We start from the raw sequence: 20,946 nt of genomic DNA, 5'->3' as shown, positions 1-20,946 counted from the left end.
TCCACATTGGTCTTCATTGCACAGATTGTACTGAGGGGCTCTAAGGTCTGTTATCAAATCCTCATTTTATAATGTTGGTGTATCTTGCTATCTGTATCTATTTACAGCAGCTCGTTTGTACTAAGAAAGCCATAAAGAGAATTGACATCAGATTAAATGAGTTTTAATAACGAATGCTGTGGGAAAAAGCCTAAATCCTACAAAGCTCAAACCTTAGTTATTGAAACACAAATAATCCGGTTACCCATACCACATTTGCAGGAGAAATGATAGTAAGAGACCTTTAGGCAAACCATGTAATCCATCAAAAATACATTTTAAAGAAACAGACATTTCTTTCAAGACACGCAAATACATATTAAATTAGCATATTAATGTGCATTCGAACTTTCTTTAACGTACTGTGGTATTAAAACAAAAATGTAAAACATTTTGAAATGTTTGAACGGTTCCTTAAAGTTAAATTACTCTAAAGTAACATACAAAGTGTCCTCTTCCTCATGTTAAGTCAGAGTGTGATTAGTATGGTTGTGTATCTATTGCTCTGTGCTGTGCTGCAGGCCTTTATTGATGGCAGCCAGGGTTTGACTGGCTCCCTGTAGCTCCATACTGAGCTGACTGCTTCTCTCCAGCACCTCCGACAGCTCAGTGATGCTAGCCTCCATGCCCTGACTGTGCTGCTCATAATACTCAAACATCTGCTCCTTCACCTGCTGACACATCTCCCTCACCTGCACAGATTCAAACAACAATAGATCACCCAAGACTCCACCTCAGGCCATTCAAGGTGTAGAATATGTTTCTTTATTGGACATGCTATTCACAAGACATTAACTGATGGACTGGAGTGGTGTGGATTATTGAAATGGTATTATCAGCTGTTTGGACTCTCATTCTGAATGCACCCATTCACTGCAGAGGATTCATTATTGAGCGATGTAATGCTACATTTCTCCAAATCTGTTCTGATGAATAAAGAAACCCATCTACATCTTGGATGGCCTGAGGGAAAGTCAATTTTCAGCAAATGTTCAATTTAGGTGAACTATTCCTTTAAATGTCTAAATGTGCAGTGTTTGTATTCAAATATAAAGGAAGGTTTTATATATGTTAGGCCAGTTGTTGCTGAACCATGCTACATAACTACTTTTTATGCACATATGCAATCCAAACAAAGCAAATGCTCGTAGCTCCTGTGGAAACCATTTGGAATCAAAGTTTCCTCCAAAAAAAAAAAAAAAAAAAAAAAGTTAACCCCAAGACCACAATTCACAGGTTTGAGGCCTTCGAAGTGTGTACAGCTTGTTCAAAAACTATTCATCAACATAATGAATATTCAGGCATACATCAGATCGCAAAAACAAAACAAAAAAATAGAAAAACATAATAATTTGAGAATAATAATATAATAATAAATATAAATATTTTTATTCTCTTTGACACCAAAAAAATTATAATACAACAGTGAAAACAGTAGTAATATTGGCTGATATTTTGAGAAATTGCACATGTTCCTGCTTGTCTTAAGTAAATGCCAAATCCTGTTTCATTTTTAAGCATACTGTATGTTTTATGATATTCTGATACGTCTAAAATATTCAGATATTATGCTTGTATTATTATTGTGTTAACTACATTAACTACTTAAACAATACAAATTAGTCAGGCACTAATGTTTCTTCTGTCTTTATCTATTTCTTTTTACATTTTTAGTACCTTTTTAATGAGCTTTTCCTCAAAGCTGTTCATCACATGTTGGTCCATGGCCCGTCTCTCATTGATTCTCTCAATAAGGTCCTGTGCTTTCTTTCCAATCTCATCTATTTGTGAATTTGGGGGAGATAATACTGCTGCATCTTCCATAGTACTGTTGCCCGGCGAACTTCTAGTCGAGGTTTTTGAAACACTGATACCCGAGTCCTCACTGTTATAGGTTGAGAAATCGGCAAAATGTCTAAAAAAAATTCAAGCAACAGTTATAAAAGCAAGAATAAGTTTCCTGTTACTGGCTCACCTTTGCTGCTCATTGCTGTCATTCAGGGTAACAAATGACAGAGTTTCACCCGTCGAGTTAAAACCATCATCTGACATCTGCATTGAAAAGAAATTCACTTTAGCAGCAATACTATTATCAGACATTTGACCACAGAGTATAAAAACACATGTACCTTTGAAGAATGGTGATGGCCAGATTTGGGTGTTGACTGCAATGTCATAGAGCCTGAATTTCCAAAGAAGTGCTGAGCCATGGCTTTAAAACATAATATATGACACATATGTACACAGGGCTTAAAACTAACATTTTGCCACACCTGCCAATGGCAATGATACATTTTACCGTCCATGAAACTCTTTTTTTGCAAAAACAGGCAGCTATTACTACTACAATGATTAAACATATTTACAATGTTTCTAATTTGTCCAAACTGGTGCATTTTTCCTCAATTTTCCCTATTAAAAATAGCCATTCAGCATTGGAGTATAATTGAAATCCATTATTTTCAAAATTTAATCGGCTCTGAAATATATAAAAATTTAAGTGATTTTAAAACAATCTTCACATAAACAATATTATATATGCATAAACTATACAGATTGGTCTTTATTCAAGCTATTAAAGTTTATCAGAACATTACAAGGATTTCTCTTTTTCTTTTGTTCTTTGATTTACATCAAAGACAGACTACAGCAGGTTTCACTTTAAAATCTGCGCTGTCTCTTTAAAACCTGATGCACATGACACGGACACATAACTCTTGACGGTCATTTAAGACTATATAATTATTAAGAACACGTTTACAAGGTAACTCGCCAAAACTGCGTATTTAGACACAATTGTGGATGTATATAATTCCGTTATAATTCGTAGAAGTTGTACCCGCTAACTGGAGACTGACACTTACATATAACGTTACGTTACTCGCCAACAATGACTCGCATTTGGCACTTGGCGAGTGTTAATTTTAGGCCCTGTATGTACAGATTAACATGACAGATGCACTGTATAGTAACTTACATATAGTACATACACACATTAACACGGGAATTAACTTGCGTCATTGTACAAAAAACCTAGTGATTTCACGATATTTAACACCGAAGTACGTCAAAGGATACTATGATACTTTTATCGTACATACTCATACGGTAACGTTACGTAATAACGTACAATTTCACATTAGATCAAGTCAAATTTACGTTACAGGTTTAAGCTTCGCGTTTAAGTTAGCATGTTAAATTATCATATTGTTAGTTAACTAGCTCGTTGCTTTGCAAATCTAAATGACTTAAACTTACTCTTTTCAAATGTTTCACCGTCGAATAATGTGTCTGTGTGGTTTTTCTAAACCGTAATAGTAACAAAGTAACAAATGGGTGGTAATTATGCTAGTTTTTTTTTTTTTTTTAGCGGAGTTGTTTACAATTTACGAAAATCCGAAGCGCGCAATGATGCACGTGACGTGCACGCGCCGTGTGATATTATTTACATATCGAGATTAAATTTTTTATGGGCCATTTTCAATGTAACTTATTTCTAAATAAATAAGTATTAATAAGTGATTAATAAAAAAAAATATATAAAATGTAATAAATATAGGATATGTCCAGTAACCCATGGTATTTTTCTAAATGCTGTGTTAAGACCACACAGTCTATGGTTAAGACCAACGGAGTCTCTCTCTCTCTCTCTCTCTCAAATCTTCCTTCAATTTACAATCCAACAACAGTGAGTTTTATAGGGAGACCTAACTTCATAATTTGCACTACCGTCTCAGGTCAGCATCTCAGGAGCAACCATTAATCCGTAAATGGAAATACATTCGGGCCAGGCCTGACTGGCTCAGAACATAATGGACTGTAATAATGAGATGAATGAGTGTCAGAGGACACAGATAATCCCTGCTGTTGCTGAGCCAGCTGGGACAACCAGGAGAAAAGTACAAACATTTGCACAATGTTCAACTTGTAAATAATATAACTTATTGATTAGTTAACACGAACAATATTGTTTACAGTATGTATTTTATTATCTTTGTTAAAGGAATAGTTCGACCAAAAATAAAACATTTTCCACCGTCAGGCCATCCAAGATGTAGCTTGGCTTGTTTCTTCATCGGAACAGATATTTACCATTATATAACTTGTTCATCAATGGATCCTCTGCAGTGAATGGGTGCCGTCAGAATGAGAGTCCAAACAACTAATTAAAATGTCACAATAAGCCAAAAGTAATTCACACCTCTCAAGTCCATCGACTGACGTCTACTGAAGTGAAAAGCTGTGATTTTGTAAGAAACAAATCCATCAAGTAATTTTTTAAGAGTCATGTTAGAGTCATAAGAGTATTGATTCCTTCTGTGAAAAAGCTGTGTTGTCTGAAACAGAGGACAAATATGCACAGATCATGTTTTTGTTTACAGTCGAAAAAATGCAAAACAGATCTAAACAAATATGTTGGTGCACCATGGACTTTGATGTAAGAGGACAATATTATTATAAGAGGAAGAGTTATTATGGATTGATTGATGCACTGGAGTAAATTACTTGTGTATCATGATATTTCTATCAGCTGTTTGAACTTTTATTCAAAAATATTCTGCAATTTTAAATTTTTAGATGAACTATTGCTTAAATGTTACAATTTACAATTTACAATACAAATGATCATACATGTCAGTTCGAATGCACAATGAAAGGAGACCTTGTTTCAACGTTTTACCGTAAAATCTATGCATGGCACTATTGAACCATTTCTGAAGGCTCTAATTAAAGGCTAAAAGGTTTTCTTGTTTATATACACTGCTAAATATGCCACATTCTTACTCAAAAGTAAGAAACTAGTTGAAAAAACTAAAAAAATAAAAATAAAAAAAAAGGTGCAAAGTCACATAATTCAGAATATTTCCCGAACACTAACTTCTAGCAGGGACACAAAAAATAGGTGGACAAATGTTCAAAGTCAAACCAGGTGCCAGATTTCATTTAAAAGCTCGTCCTAAAATAGAAAACAGCGAGGGACACAGAGAAGAGAACAGGATGTTGTGAAGGCATGATGTCAATCTACTGATGTTTAGAGAGACAGTATCTGATATTAACCCATGTGCTGACACATTAATCACAGAAAGATCATATTCATCAGTGTCTTGCACTATATGTCATGACTGCTCAACTTTTGTTCACCTCAAACCAGGCACAATTCCCAAGAAGGAGAGTCTTGGGCTAGTTGAACAGCCAAAATTTTAAGATAATGTGTGTGCAAAGAACAAACAAACCCAATTAAGTGAAATGCGTGACTACTTGCCCCTGTGCCGATAACCACCTCCCACATAGTCTCGTAAAACATGTCAACAGTTGCAGCAATGGCCCTGAGATTTCTCTTAAGAATTTCCATTTGCTCATATACAGTATTGTTCAAAATAATAGCAGTACAATGTGACTAACCAGAATAATCAAGGTTTTTAGTATATTTTTTATTGCTACGTGGCAAACAAGTTACCAGTAGGTTCAGTAGATTGTCAGAAAACAAACAAGACCCAGCATTCATGATATGCACGCTCTTAAGGCTGTGCAATTGGGCAATTAGTTGAAAGGGGTGTGTTCAAAAAAATAGCAGTGTCTACCTTTGACTGTACAAACTCAAAACTATTTTGTACAAACATTTTTTTTTTCTGGGATTTAGCAATCCTGTGAATCACTAAACTAATATTTAGTTGTATGACCACAGTTTTTTAAAACTGCTTGACATCTGTGTGGCATGGAGTCAACCAACTTGTGGCACCTCTCAGCTGTTATTCCACTCCATGATTCTTTAACAACATTCCACAATTCATTCACATTTCTTGGTTTTGCTTCAGAAACAGCATTTTTGATATCACCCCACAAGTTCTCAATTGGATTAAGGTCTGGAGATTGGGCTGGCCACTCCATAACATTAATTTTGTTGGTTTGGAACCAAGACTTTGCCCGTTTACTAGTGTGTTTTGGGTCATTGTCTTGTTGAAACAACCATTTCAAGGGCATGTCCTCTTCAAGTATTTCAACATATGCAAACTGATCCATGATCCCTGGTATGCGATAAATAGGCCCAACACCATAGTAGGAGAAACATGCCCATATCATGATGCTTGCACCTCCATGCTTCACTGTCTTCACTGTGTACTGTGGCTTGAATTCAGAGTTTGGGGGTCGTCTCACAAACTGCCTGTGGCCCTTGGACCCAAAAAGAACAATTTTACTCTCATCAGTCCACAAAATGTTCCTCCATTTCTCTTTAGGCCAGTTGATGTGTTCTTTGGCAAATTGTAACCTCTTCTGCACATGCCTTTTTTTTAACAGAGGGACTTTGCGGGGGATTCTTGAAAATAGATTAGCTTCACACAGACGTCTTCTAACTGTCACAGTACTTACAGGTAACTCCAGACTGTCTTTGATCATCTTGGAGGTGATCATTGGCTGAGCCTTTGCCATTCTGGTTATTCTTCTATCCATTTTGATGGTTGTCTTCCGTTTTCTTCCACGTCTCTCTGGTTTTGCTCTCCATTTTAAGGCATTGGAGATCATTTTAGCTGAACAGCCTATCATTTTTTGCACCTCTTTATAGGTTTTCCCCTCTCTAATCAACTTTTTAATCAAAGTACGCTGTTCTTCTGAACAATGTCTTGAACGACCCATTTTCCTCAGCTTTCAAATGCATGTTCAACAAGTGTTGGCTTCATCCTTAAATAGGGGCCACCTGATTCACACCTGTTTCTTCACAAAATTGATGACCTCAGTGATTGAATGCCACACTGCTATTTTTTTGAACACACCCCTTTCAACTAATTCAACTAATTGCCCAATTGCACAGCCTTAAGAGCGTGCATATCATGAATGCTGGGTCTCATTTGTTTTCTGAGAATCTACTGAACCTACTGGTAACTTGTTTGCCACGTAGCAATAAAAAAATATACGAAAAACCTTGATTATTCTGGTTAGTCACATTGTACTGCTATTATTTTGAACAATACTGTAAATACCAGCTACTGCACTAAACTGCATATTTTCCCTCAGTTTGGGCCTCTGAATAAAACTGTGGGGGTTTCTCCCTCAAGTATGAGCTCATACGAGCCATTAAAACATTATGTATAAAAAATGATACCCCAAAAAAAAAAATCTTTGTTCATCTCCCGTAAGCACTCTTGTGCATTTATTCTTATGATTCTTATTGCAGGGGTCAAGCTGGAGAGCTGGAAATCCATCAGGAAATACACAGGAGATAAAAAGCCTTTCATGTAGTCCAACAAAATAACTAACACGGGCTCATGGTCTTCTGTCAAGCTATGCTGATTTTGAAGAGGGCCATTATGAAATCAACAAATCCTGACCTGCACAAGCTCAAATGGTTATGTAAGAGGAAAACTGCTTAGCTGTAGCTTAAAATTAATTTGACAATATCCTGACAGAACTTTCATATTTAAAAAAAAAATGCCCCCTGATCCTGAATTTAGTCTGAAAAGTGTTTTTTTTTTTCGAGTGTATCAGTGAGCCCCCTTTACTTTCATGTTACTCTGTGGCAATGTGGTTTGAAAATGGTCAACATAAAACTACTGCTTTAAAAGCTCTAAATTAAGTGTGACATAAACAAAAAGGAAAGTCTATAATCTTCATTGTCATAGTCCAGACTATTTACATACATCAAGTCTAATATGTCATGATCCTGCCCTCATGTCCTTGATTTTTCCTAGTCTTGAGGCAGGATCATGACAGACCCTTGTTTTGTGTACAAGCGCATGGCCTTGTCTTTGGGCCATGTGCTTGTGTTGTCTCGTTCCCTTGCCCCGCCCCCCTTGTTAACCTAGTCGTGTCTTGATTGTCCTATCTGTAACACCTGTCGTGTCTTGATTAGTACCCCTATTTAGATCTCCTAGTGTGCTCTGTCTTGCGTCGGTTCATTGTCATTGTGATTGTACCTCAACTGTGTCCTACAATTGTGATTTGTGTTTCACATATGTATTCCTACTGGTCAGTCTTGTGAGAAGTTTACCCTTGTAACCCCCTTGAGAAGTCTTTGTATTAACGTGAGTGTTTGTTTGTAGTTAGTGTTTAAGAGTTTGTTTTTTCATGTCAATCCTGTCCTGTTAAGTTGTTTTGTTTCTGACATAGCCGTTGTTTTCCCCCTCGTGGGTTTTTGTTTTTCCCCTTTTTGTCAAATAAATCCTGTGTGTACCCGATTCCTGTCTGCACCTGAGTTCCTCCCTTACCAAAACCCTGACAGAATGAACCGACCAGAATGGAACTCAGTGGACAGGAGGCAATGCTGGATGCCCGTGCCAGCAGCGTCGAGAGCTGGCGTGCCCGTGCCAGCAGCGTCGAGAGCTGGCGTGCCCGTGCCAGCAGCGTCGAGAGCTGGCGTGCCCGTGCCAGCAGCGTCGAGAGCTGGCGTGCCCGTGCCAGCAGCGTCGAGAGCTGGCGTGCCCGAGCCAGCAGCGTCGAGAGCTGGCGTGCCCGAGCCAGCAGCGTCGAGAGCTGGCGTGCCCGAGCCAGCAGCGTCGAGAGCTGGCGTGCCCGAGCCAGCAGCGTCGAGAGCTGGCGTGCCCGAGCCAGCAGCGTCGAGAGCTGGCGTGCCCGAGCCAGCAGCGTCGAGAGCTGGCGTGCCCGAGCCAGCAGCGTCGAGAGCTGGCGTGCCCGAGCCAGCAGCGTCGAGAGCTGGCGTGCCCGAGCCAGCAGCGTCGAGAGCTGGCGTGCCCGAGCCAGCAGCGTTGAGAGCTGGCGTGCCCGAGCCAGCAGCGTTGAGAGCTGGCGTGCCCGAGCCAGCAGCGGTGGGCGTGCCCGAGCCAGCAGCGGTGAGCGTGCCCGAGCCAGCAGCGAGGAGCGCTGGCGTGCCCGAGCCGGCAAAGAAGAGAGCCGTATTCAAGTCTGCAGTCGTGAGAGCGGAGGAGAGAGCCGCGGCCGACTCTGCAGCAAAGACTTTAGTACAGTCTGTCTCATCTCATAAGGAGATGCCAATTGTCCTAGCTGCTAAAGCCTTTTCTGATTATTTGTCTAGTCTTGTCCGGATTCTAGAAGTCCCCGTCAGTCCTGTCTTGTCCCCAGACCCTGTCACCAGAAATCCCAAGTGTCCTGCCGTTGTCTCCCCGTGTCCCGTAGATGTCGTCTCCCCGTGTCCCGTGAGTGTTGCCCCGTGTCCTGCTGATGTAGTCATGTGTCCTGTTGATGTGGCCCCGTGTCCCGTTAATGTTGCCCCGTGTCCCGTAGGTGTCCCGTGTCCTGTTGTCCCCCCGTGTCCAGTAGATGTTGCCCCGTGTCCAGTAGATGTTGTCCCCCCGTGTCCAGCTGTCGTCTCCCCGCGTCCCGTAAGTCTTGCCCCGCGTCCCGTAAGTGTTGCCCCGCATCCCTTGTCTGCTCCTGTCATGTCCCCTGTCAGTTGTCCCGAGACCCCTCCCCGCCCCTCACCACCCAGACCTGCCCGTACCCCCCGTCGTCAGCCTTCGTCCTGTCCTCCTAAGATTCCTGCACCACCCACCCACCCTGGTCTGTCCCCCATGAACTTTGTGGTCCCGCCTCCTCCCCTTCCCTGTTTGTTTTTTTTGATTTGTCACCCTAACCCTGCCGTCGTGTATTCATGTCTGCCTTTGTTATTATTAGTCAAGTCTTGTTGGTTTGTGTCTGTGTCCCAGTCTGTCATGTCAGTCATGTCCCGTGTTTGATGTTCCCTTGAGGAGCGCCTGGAAGCCGCTCCTTAAGGGAGGGGTTCTGTCATGATCCTGCCCTCGTGTCCTTGATTTTTCCTAGTCTTGAGGCAGGATCATGACAGACCCTTGTTTTGTGTACAAGCGCATGGCCTTGTCTTTGGGCCATGTGCTTGTGTTGTCTCGTTCCCTTGCCCCGCCCCCCTTGTTAACCTAGTCGTGTCTTGATTGTCCTATCTGTAACACCTGTCGTGTCTTGATTAGTACCCCTATTTAGATCTCCTAGTGTGCTCTGTCTTGCGTCGGTTCATTGTCATTGTGATTGTACCTCAACTGTGTCCTACAATTGTGATTTGTGTTTCACATATGTATTCCTACTGGTCAGTCTTGTGAGAAGTTTACCCTTGTAACCCCCTTGAGAAGTCTTTGTATTAACGTGAGTGTTTGTTTGTAGTTAGTGTTTAAGAGTTTGTTTTTTCATGTCAATCCTGTCCTGTTAAGTTGTTTTGTTTCTGACATAGCCGTTGTTTTCCCCCTCGTGGGTTTTTGTTTTTCCCCTTTTTGTCAAATAAATCCTGTGTGTACCCGATTCCTGTCTGCACCTGAGTTCCTCCCTTACCAAAACCCTGACATAATAAGCATCCCAAAAAAGGTCCAATTTAGTTTACTCCAAATATTTTTTGTCAACATTCATGACAAATTTTTAGCTTAAGCAATTTATTATGCTAATAATTTATTTATTGTGTATTATGCAAGTGACTATCATCCTGTAAATCTGTAGTAGAAGAATAGCACCACTAATGTCTTAACATTACAAATTTTGCTCTGTCAATATGAAATGCTACTTAGTCTTCAGTATGAAAGTGGTGCCAATAAAAAAATAAATAAAAATAAAACCCAAAGGTTTGGTGTGTCTTACCTACTCTACTTGATCTTAACAAACAGTAAAGTTGGAAATTTTCTCCAAAATAGAACCGTTTAAGAGACAACTAGTATTTTTATTTGCTAAAATATTCGTTAAACAACTCTTTAACACTTTTATAGATTATCATGAACTATATAGCAGATACTTTATTTAAAAAAATATATTTAAATATTTTCACGTCGCCAAAATTTTGGTTCACGTGAGAATTTTAGCGTTTTTTTTTTCTTTGTGAAAAGCGCCATTTAAATCATCTGAAACTGAATTATCAATGGCACGCTGGCTGTGACGTGTCGGACTGGGCTGCTGTCACGCACAGTGATTTATTTTCGCACAAAACAAAGCCAAGATTAGTCTGATAACCTGGAATTAACAAGTGTCAATGAAAAAACAGGTCTTTTTGGAGGGATCGCCCTGTTCGCGGAATTCCCGACATAATTAAGCGAATTAAAGGACTTGGGACGGGGCCTTCTTCTTCTTCTTCTTCTTTTCATTTTTTGGCAGATTGCAACCATGACTTTTAAAGGTGCATACCGCCACCTACTGTATCAGAGTATGTAACATGAGCTATATCCATTGGTACTACTTTATATCAAAAAAAAAAAAAAAAAAAAAAAAAAAAAAAAAAAAAAAAACACTAAATAAAAATTCTATATCCTATTGTATATCCCTATATTTTTTAGATATTGTATAACTGCTTTCTGTGTATCCTTTACCCCATCTCCTGTTGTGCCTAATAAACCTTCAAGGTTCCACTTCCTTCCTGTCTGACTGATCTTTTGTTTTAGCCTCATCCTCTCATCTCTATATTTATTACAATATAGCAATACATGTTCTACATCTTCCTTGGACCTACATTCCAAACATTCATCTGATGGACTTTTGCCCATTAAAAACAGTGTTTTATTTAACCCTGTGTGATCAAACCTTAGCCTGGTTAAAACACTCTCCTCTCTTCTGTTACTTCTATTCACACCCTGAGCATTAATAGATTTTTGCAAGCTGTAATATTTCCTTCCACTTTTATCCACATCCCACCTATCCTGCCATTTCTTTAACATTTCTTTTTTAATTATCGCCTTAGCTTCTCCTTTTCCAAGAGGTATATTTATGACATTATTCATCTTAGTTGATTTTTTTGCTATATTGTCTGCTCCCTCATTCCCTTGTACACCTGTGTGGGCAGGTACCCAGCAGAATCTCACATCTATCCGTAGTCTCTGTAATCTAAATAAACTTTGTTGAATTTCTAGCATTAGATCTTCTCTATTAGATTTCATATTTTGAATACTATAAAGAGCTGCTACAGAGTCAACACAACACACCACTCTGTCTGGTTTTACTTCCTCAACCCACTGCAGTCCTACAATAATCGCCATCATCTCTGCCGTGTACACTGATGCCTGATCGGGTAATCTTTTCCCAATGCTTATATTCATTGTTGGTATATATATTCCTATTCCTACCTTGTCCTCTTCATCTTTAGATCCGTCTGTATACATATCTAAATAACTGTAATATTTGTTCCTTATGTACTGACTTGCCATATGTCCTTTCCTACTCTCTTCCCATTCATTTTTTAATTCCAATATATTTAAGTCTATCTCAGTTCTTGGAAATAACCAAATAGGTATATTACTGATAGGTGTAGGGGAGTTAAACCATATATTATTTACTCTATATTCCTCTGACTTAGTCTTTATTACCCATCCAAAACCATTACCTTTAAAAGAACTATACTCCCAACATTCCTGAATAATGCTCTTAGCATGGTTCTCAAACCCACATCCACTTAAGCGACTCCAGTATGTAAGCATGATTTTATCTCTTCTCAGGTCTGAGGGCACTTCTCCTAACTCAACCTGTATTGCTTTAATTGGTGTTGATCTCATTACACCTGCACAGATCCTCAATGCTTTATTACTAACTCTATCTAACTTCAATAAATGGGTTTTAGCTGTTGCTCCATAAACATAACATCCATAATCAATTGTTGCCCTCATTAGAGCCCTATAAATATACATTAATGATTGTTTATTTGCTCCCCAATCTTTCCCCACTACCGCTCTCATTAAATTTATGACTTTCTTGCATTTTGATTCCACCTTTTCAATGTGTGTTTTCCATGTTCCCTTTTGATCTAACCAAATACCAAGATATTTAAAATGATCTACTGTTTCCATATTGTGGCCATATAACTGTAGCTTCTGTTTATCTATCCCTTTCTTCCTGGTAAATATCATATGACAAGACTTACTTGTAGAAAGCTTAAATCCCCAATTATACGACCATTGTTCTACCTCTCCTATTGCTTCCTTGATTTTACTTCTCACCCTTATGGCATCTCGTCCTCTTACCCATATGGCCCCATCATCTGCATACAGAGCTGACCCAATCCTTCTATCTAGATTCATAAAAATATCATTGATCATAACATTAAATAAAACTGGACTAATAACACTGCCTTGTGGAATTCCATTAACAATTTCAAATTCCTCAGATACGTCTGCTCCCACTTTGACTCTAAATCTTCTTTCTGACAGAAATTCTAATACCCAGTTATATAACTTACCTCTAATTCCCATTTTATTCATTTTAATTAGTAACCCCTCCCTCCACATGGAATCATAAGCTTTTTCAATATCAAAGAATACAATACTCATTATTTCTTTCATTTTAAATGTTTTCTCTATCTCGTTGCTTACTTTCACAACCGCATCCATTGTGGAACGCCCTTTTCTGAACCCACTTTGATATGGTGCAAATAATCCTCTGTGTTCAAGGGTGTAGTTAAGTCTTCTAACTAGTATCTTCTCCATCCACTTGCATAGATGTGATGTTAGGGCGATAGGTCTATAGTTACCAGCATTATTAGAATTTTTCCCAGGTTTATTAAATGGCAATATTAACGCACTCTTCCAGCTTTTGGGTATTTTACCTTCTTCCCATATCTTGTTAAATAATTGTAATATTATCTGTAATACTTTTTCAGGTAGTTTCTGGAACATAACATAACTCAGTTGATCTTCTCCTGTAGCAGTATTCCTAATACCATTTAATACTATCACTAGTTCATTCATATTCATTTCTGCATCCATAGTACTTTCCTCATTATCTTTTTTAATATACACATCCCTATTTTCCTTAAGAACCTTCTCTTTATGTAGTCTATGGATATCATCTAAATGGTCACCACTATGCACACTGGCAAACTTCTTTCCCAACATAGTTGCCTTTTCTTTATCTGTTATTGCCAGTATTCCATCATCCTCTAATACTGGTATTTTAGCATACACTTTTTTCCCACTCATTTTCTTTAGCATTGACCACACCTCTCCTATTTTTACTTCACTCCCTATAGTAGAACAATAGCTCCTCCATGCATTTTGTTTACTCTTCTTAATTATTCTTCTTGCCTGAGCCTTTTTCTTCTGATAATTAATTAAATTATCTTGATTCAGGTTATTCCTTAACATTCTCATTGCCCTATTTCGTTCTTTAATAGCTTTTGTACATGTATCATTCCACCATGGGACCATTTTTCTTTTCCCCCCAACTACCTTATATGGTATGCTTTTTAATGCTGCATTCAATATTAAATGTGTAACTTCAGATTCACATTCCTCTATATCACCCTGCATTGAAATTGTCTCTGCTGAAGTACAACAAATTTCTTTAAATTTTACCCAATCAGCTTTAGCAAAGTCCCACTTCTTATGATTAGGCCTTTCTTGGAGATCTATTTCAATATTTATAGAGCAAAGAATTGGAAAATGATCACTTCCAATACTTGTACTTTCCTTTACCTTCCATTCACAAGAGTTTGCCATATTATTAGAAACAAGCGTGAGGTCAATACATGACATTGTGTTAGTACGTATGTCAATTCTTGTGCCATTTCCATTATTTAAACATACTAATTGCCTAACATCCATCAGTTCTTCCACTGCTTCTCCATTTCTATCAGTATGCTTACTTCCCCAAAGACTATTATGTGCATTGAAGTCTCCACACCATATTTCTTTCCCATTTCCTTGTCTCATTATTTCTTCTAAGGTTTCTTGGCTTAGTGATTTACAAGGGTTATATAAGTTGATTACTACTAAGTGTCCATCTGTTTTATAAATTTCAATAATTACACATTCTATTTCTGTTGTAGTTTCTATTCTTCTAAATGGTATCCCATCCCTTACAAATGTTGCACATCCTCCACCCTGATTTCCATCTCTATCAAACCTAACAGACTCATAACCAGGTAAAATAAAATCAAGGTGAGGTCGTAGCCAAGTTTCTTGAATACAAACAATATCAAATTTGACTTCAGACTCTACTACAAATTTTTTAAATTCTTGTCCGTTTGCAATCAGACTCCTAGCATTCCATTGCAAAAGGTGGAATACCATTATAAACTTATATAATACTCTGAGACCCTCCATCATTATTAGTACTTAGCATGCCATGTATTTCTTCAGCTTTTAAATCTTTAATACCTAAAAACTCCTCTGCAGCTTCTACCACTGTCTTGATCCTGTCACTTTTCCTTTCTTGTCGTGTTGCAACATTCACCACTTTACATATAAAAGCTATAAAGCTCTTTTTTTCCACCATCAATGTGTTCTCCTCCACTATACACTTATGCTTACATGGTTGCTGTGTGGTTGCTGGTATAGTGTCTACTGGTCCTGGCTGAAATCTCCTTTTGCCTAACCTCTGGGGTAGGCCTGCTCCATGCATTGCACTTTCATTCAGATTTTCATGACATTTTGTTGGTTTATTTTCCTTGGTTTCATATTTGCCCATATTTTTAATAGCCTCTGCATATGACACCTTATTCACAACCTTGTACCTCTGTACTTCTTTAGCTTGTTTCTGGACCACACATCCAGCATATGCAGCACTATGCTCACCTCCACAGTTGCAACATTGTAGCTTGGTATCCTTATTACATTTACCATATTCATGTTCTCCTCCACACTTCGCACATCTTTGTCTCCATTTACATTGTTGTACTGTATGTCCCATTCTCTGGCACTTAAAGCACCTTAACGGTTGGGGAATATACTCCCTAACTTTGTAATTGATCCACCCTATTTGAACTTCACAAGGCAAAGATTTTTCAAAAATAATCATTACAGATAGACTATCTGATTTAACACCATTTTTATTATTTTGAAGTCTTTTCACCTCTAGTACATTCCCATTTTTTATCTCACTCTTCACATCCTCCACGGACATTTCCAAAGGAACATTTGTAATCACTCCTCTTATCTTTGCTGTCGTTCCGGGTACATGCACTTTAATATTTCCACCACCAAGGTTGCTCATTTTCAAAATCATTTCCTGCTGCTTCTTATTTACTGCTGAAATTAGAATTCTTCTGTTATTCAGTAGTTTAGCATATTTAATTTTCCCCATATCCTTCTCAATTGCTTTAGTCACATGAACTGGGTGAAAGTGACCTTTATCATTACTAAGCGTAATAATAACTTTCCACTCTTCCTGCTTGTCATCATCAGGCCTACTACTTCCCTTAGGTTTGGCTTTAATCTTTTTGTTAACTTGTCTTGGAGTATTCTCTCCTCCACTACTCGCTTCAGACCAAGATTTTTTCCTTGCCTTTTTTGTTTGGCTAACCTCCATATCTGAAGGAAATCCATCATCGCTACCATCTGAACTATATCCCATTGCTACACTCACGATACAGTTCGATTGCAATCTGCCTTTGCTCCGTCCAAACAATCCACCGTCGCCTGAATGTGACGTCTCCGCGTTGTCGACGCTCCAACCTGACAAATGGTCCGTCTCCGATTCGTTCTTCCACGGTTCTTCCTGGGACGGGGCCTGCGGCGGCATTATCTTCTTCTTTTGGGCAGCAGGGTGAAAGTAAATCATCTACCTCTATCCAGTGACGGAAAGTGGGCGGTCTTGGAAATGTACTCCTGGCTGATTGGTATTACTGGAGTCAACCGAGAGTCTCTCGGGCAGTGAGAGGCTTTAGCACCACGGACAGCGCACGGACGCGCACGCGCAGCACGCGCCTGTGAACCTTGGGCTTGTGTGAAGCTCTGTACACTCACAGAAGCGAGAATCTGCAGGCACTGAAGAATACATAACTTCAACAATGAAGATGAGGACACAAGTTGCAATATGAATGATCCTGGATCTTAACTGCTCGAATTATCTCACTTTTCCAGATTATTATAAAGCGAATAGTTTTTAATCAGAAAATCAACAATCAAAGTTTTTGGGCGGATTGTTTGGCGAAAAAAAAAGGGCTGGTAATGAATTCTCTCAATGTAACAAGTTTGAACTTTACGGATAAGACTGGCCATGCTTTCCAATACTCTTTTCCAAACGAGGACCCGATGTTCAAAGACTACAAGCCAGTGACCCGCGACCTCATCCCCTTACCAAAGGGGGTTTTGTACCTGTTAATGGCCGCGCTGGTGATTGTTGCAGTCGCCTATGCCATAGTGGGACATCTGATCAAAGACCTCGCTAATGATGTAGTAGGTAAGATGTGAGCTCAGAAACTAATCCTTGTGAATAGCATGTTAGCTGTTCAAAACCTTTTCCAGTTTATTCTGTAGAATGGGAAAGCTTTGGCATAATGAGAAATTGCCATGGTATCTTTTACAGTGTCATGGTATTGCACTCCAGTATCATCCTTTTACCATGGTATTGCCTTTATATGTTTTTTAGGGGATCTATACAATGTTTTTGTTGCAGGGTATTGTCTTCAGCATAAAGATTAATAAGATTCAGCATAGATCCTCCAAACCAGGACATATAGAAACATGGGAATCAATAAGTTACTTATTGTAGTGCAATTTGTGTAACATTAGTAAGAAGCTCTTTAATCCACTTCCCCGTCTCTATTTTAGTCTCTAAAGCAAAGAGGAAAAAGTTTTGACTCAACATTTTTGCATTTTAATACAGTAAAATTATAGTATATCCATATTTCGATTCAAGTAGAATTTTTAGTATTTTTACACTCCTGTTAAAAGCTTTCTACCTTAAAATATATGTTCTCATCACTGTCTTTTCCTTGCATCGCCTGGTAGACTGTGTGCTTGGCCCTAATGAAGACGATGCAGAAAAAGACGACATATCGAGCATCAGACCGACCCGTCTGCCCACGGCTCTGACTCTGTCCCATTCTAATGCCTTCCACGTGTGGGACCAGGATGATGTAGTGATCCCCTTACCATCGGACGACAGTCCCCAGATGAGCCCTCTGCTGCTGGCCGCCATCCCCTACTTCCCCTCCTTTTTCCCCACATCCAGCTCCAACAACAGCCCCTCAGTGTCCAACAGTACCGGGCCAACATCCCCTATCCCACGCGACGTCTGAGAAAGAACGGAAGGTAATAAGGTGGAGCTTGGCCACTTCATACGAGTCTAGGATGGGTCAAGTCCACAGAAAACAAGAACATGACTCTCCTGTGCTGACTCATATTATGAATCTGCTAATATTTACATTCATGCATTTCATTCAAAACAACTTCCAGTGCATTGATACATTTTACCATTCACACTCCCTGGGAATCAAACCTGTAACTATGGCGTCTTTGGAGAACTTGATTGGAAGCCTCTTTGGTTTTTGGACTCTGAAAAGGTCACTTTGGAAATACATAGGATGGACCGCACTAGTCATATTACTTTTTCATGTTGTGTAAGACGATTTACGGAAGCTCTGTTATGAGCAGTCTTGAACATCATTATAACTCATCCCCGAAAGGAGGATTAATTTTAAAGAACTTGAGCTGAGAATGACTCTGCATTATATATTCAGTTGGTATTAATGACGTAACAACTCAAGTCTAGACTTTTCATGCCAACGCAAATAATCCCAAATGGTCTCAAAGGAGCATCTCTTTACGGGAGCCTGTCTCTTGGAAACATGAGATGAGCGGGACGAAGGATAAAAATGGAATGATATTTGGACGGAGGCCCAAAGCAACATAAACTCACCAAATGCCCTTGAAAGGGTTGAGAAGCTTGTTGGATGTTTGAAATTTTTCTTATTTGTCTGAATATGTTGGATCTTGACTTAGATATGCTTTCCTGTTCCACTACCACAGGGGTAATTCGCCACTGGCAAGATGGAGTTAAAAAAAAAAGTACACCCATAATGCACTGGGTTGAATCAAACTTTCCATGAGTGGGATATAAAATGCAATTTGTAGTTTGCACAAAAGCCCCAGGGCTGTCAAATGCATTTTACGTCATTTGGTAGCCTTTTGCTGAGTCTAAAAAGCTTGATTAGCTTGTTCTGGTGTGTTTAATTACACCCCTGCTTTAAATGTATGCATCTGGCAGACACCTTTATCCAAAGTGACTTACATTGCTGTAAAGGTATACGCTTTTATTAGTTCTTGCATTCCCTGGGACGCGAACCTGTGACCTTGCTGTTGCTAGCCAGCTACTCAACAATTTAGGCTTTGTTTTAGAAACCATGCACTATGGTATATTTATTTTTGTCACATTATGAATATACCTGTAATACTCCGACTAGATTTCTTTTTGTAACCCAAGAACGTGTGCTGTGTGAACATCCTCATATACTTATAATGCAATGTTTTTTTTGCAAACCTTTTACAGTCCATACTGGTGACATGCATTAACTAATGCTGTTACAAATGATTACAAATACTGTGAATAAAGACCTGTTCTAACCCTTAAGTTGTTACATTCAGTAACCATTTTTAAAACAAATGTATTGTGTCTACAGGAATAAGAGTGAAGACACAAGTACTGCAAAAATATAAAAAATAGTACCATCTTACATAAAAAAGTGAATTTCTGATGATATCCATAGAGATATCTATACAGGTAGTGAGTCAAGCATTGGCTAAAATAGGGCTGTTCTCAGACAGGTTATTTCTAAACGATAGGGGATTACTTTTGACCCAGCCACTTAAGAAGTTACAACATTTACCCAAGTAAACAAGACGTAATCCTTCACTGTCACAGAGGATTCCCTCGACCTCTCCTCCCCCAAAGAGCGAACAGCGGGGCCTGCAGATTTACCATGCGCTGCTGACGGCCCTCTCAAATCAGGATTGTCTTCAAATCATCCAAATTGTTTTTCGGTGGGAAATGTGTCCTGTCTAAACTTCATCGACATGTTTCTGTCCCAGTTTCAGAGCCTGACAATCCAATCTTATCATCTAACTCTCATCCTCTCTACATGTGCTTTATGTAATCTTATGTACTCTTATGCGTGCCAACTACACAAGATGCAGAGAAATCAAGAGATTACGAAGCCTGCAAGCAAATCCTAATGTCCAATTCATTAAAAAAAACCACTACTGTTCAGAAGTTTGGGATCTGTATTTGTTTTAAATTACTACTTTTAATAAGCAAGACATCTGTTTTCAACACTGAAGATAATAAGAAATGTTACCAATTTCCAAAGCAGCTTTAACTAATTTCCAACCGTGAGTTTTGCTGAAAGGAATGGAATTAGTGCCACTAATCTCATTTAGTTTGTTCATGGAACTTGACATCCACGTACAAGTGTCTCAAGGGATACAAACACACTGCTTAACATTTACGTCAGTTTCAGCGGAAACCGAATCAATGCGGCCAGGAAATAATATTACTAAGAAAAGACAGAGAACATCTAAAGGCAGTCGATTGATGGAAGAAACATCAGTCCAATTTGACTCGAGGGGCTTCGGCGAACTTTATATTATTTAAATTATATTAATTAATATATTTAAATAATATTTTAAAAACAATCAATTTGATTTTAAATTCAAACATATTAAATTTAGATGTAAATGAAATAATTTTTGGTTCAATTACTTTTCCATTAAAAAAATATTGTTTTTACTAAAGAACTTACCATTCGCGATAGTTCTAGAATCACAAAGTGAATTCAGCTGCGGTTCATTTAATATATCACCACCGCTAATAAAAATGAAAACAAAGAAAAAGTTGTAAAAACTAGCTTTTTTTGGGAGAAATATCTTTGAATATTGGGACAATAGTGGGCCTTTGATTCAGAAAGTTTGAGAACCACATGTTGTGTTGCGTAGCCCCGCCCACAGGACACCGTGAAACCCCATTGGTCCCTGCTCCCCATAGCTACACATTAAACATCTCATGCATTTTTGCTTCAGCATGGACTGAAAAATGCACAGTAAAAAAAAGTCCTGGTTAATTCAATATATTGCACTCTGTTACCAAACACAGAAACAATAAGATCAAACTTAATAAATGTTCCACATTTAATTCAATGTGCTACTTGTCATTTCTAGGCAAATATTTGTGAAATCTGGCAAATTGAAAAATTTAAATAGTTTTAAAGTAAATCTAACACCAAATGATTTTAACTGTGCTTGAATA

The 20,946-nt window shown here is 38.7% G+C and overlaps 1 protein-coding gene and 1 long non-coding RNA gene across 2 annotated transcripts; both read right to left on the bottom strand.

Moving 5' to 3' along the window:
• Positions 1-147: 147 nt before the first annotated feature.
• On the bottom strand, positions 148-4,200 carry LOC127954480 (synaptonemal complex central element protein 2-like). The gene is made up of 5 exons (XM_052553385.1): positions 4,132-4,200; positions 2,169-2,251; positions 2,015-2,091; positions 1,717-1,924; positions 148-731 (listed from the first exon to the last, which is right to left on the bottom strand). The coding sequence occupies exons 1-5, from the start codon at positions 4,148-4,150 to the stop codon at positions 537-539; spliced, it is 582 nt and encodes a 193-aa protein (XP_052409345.1). The 5' UTR covers positions 4,151-4,200; the 3' UTR covers positions 148-536.
• A 13,297-nt stretch (positions 4,201-17,497) lies between these two features.
• LOC127954443 (uncharacterized) lies at positions 17,498-20,658 on the bottom strand. The gene is made up of 2 exons (XR_008153401.1): positions 20,444-20,658; positions 17,498-17,940 (listed from the first exon to the last, which is right to left on the bottom strand). It is a non-coding gene; the product is annotated as an uncharacterized LOC127954443 (long non-coding RNA).
• Positions 20,659-20,946: the final 288 nt, after the last annotated feature.

This window comes from Carassius gibelio, chromosome A3 (assembly GCF_023724105.1).
Source record: "Carassius gibelio isolate Cgi1373 ecotype wild population from Czech Republic chromosome A3, carGib1.2-hapl.c, whole genome shotgun sequence".
NCBI lineage: Eukaryota > Metazoa > Chordata > Actinopteri > Cypriniformes > Cyprinidae > Carassius > Carassius gibelio.
This window is presented reverse-complemented; position numbering and strand designations above follow the sequence as displayed.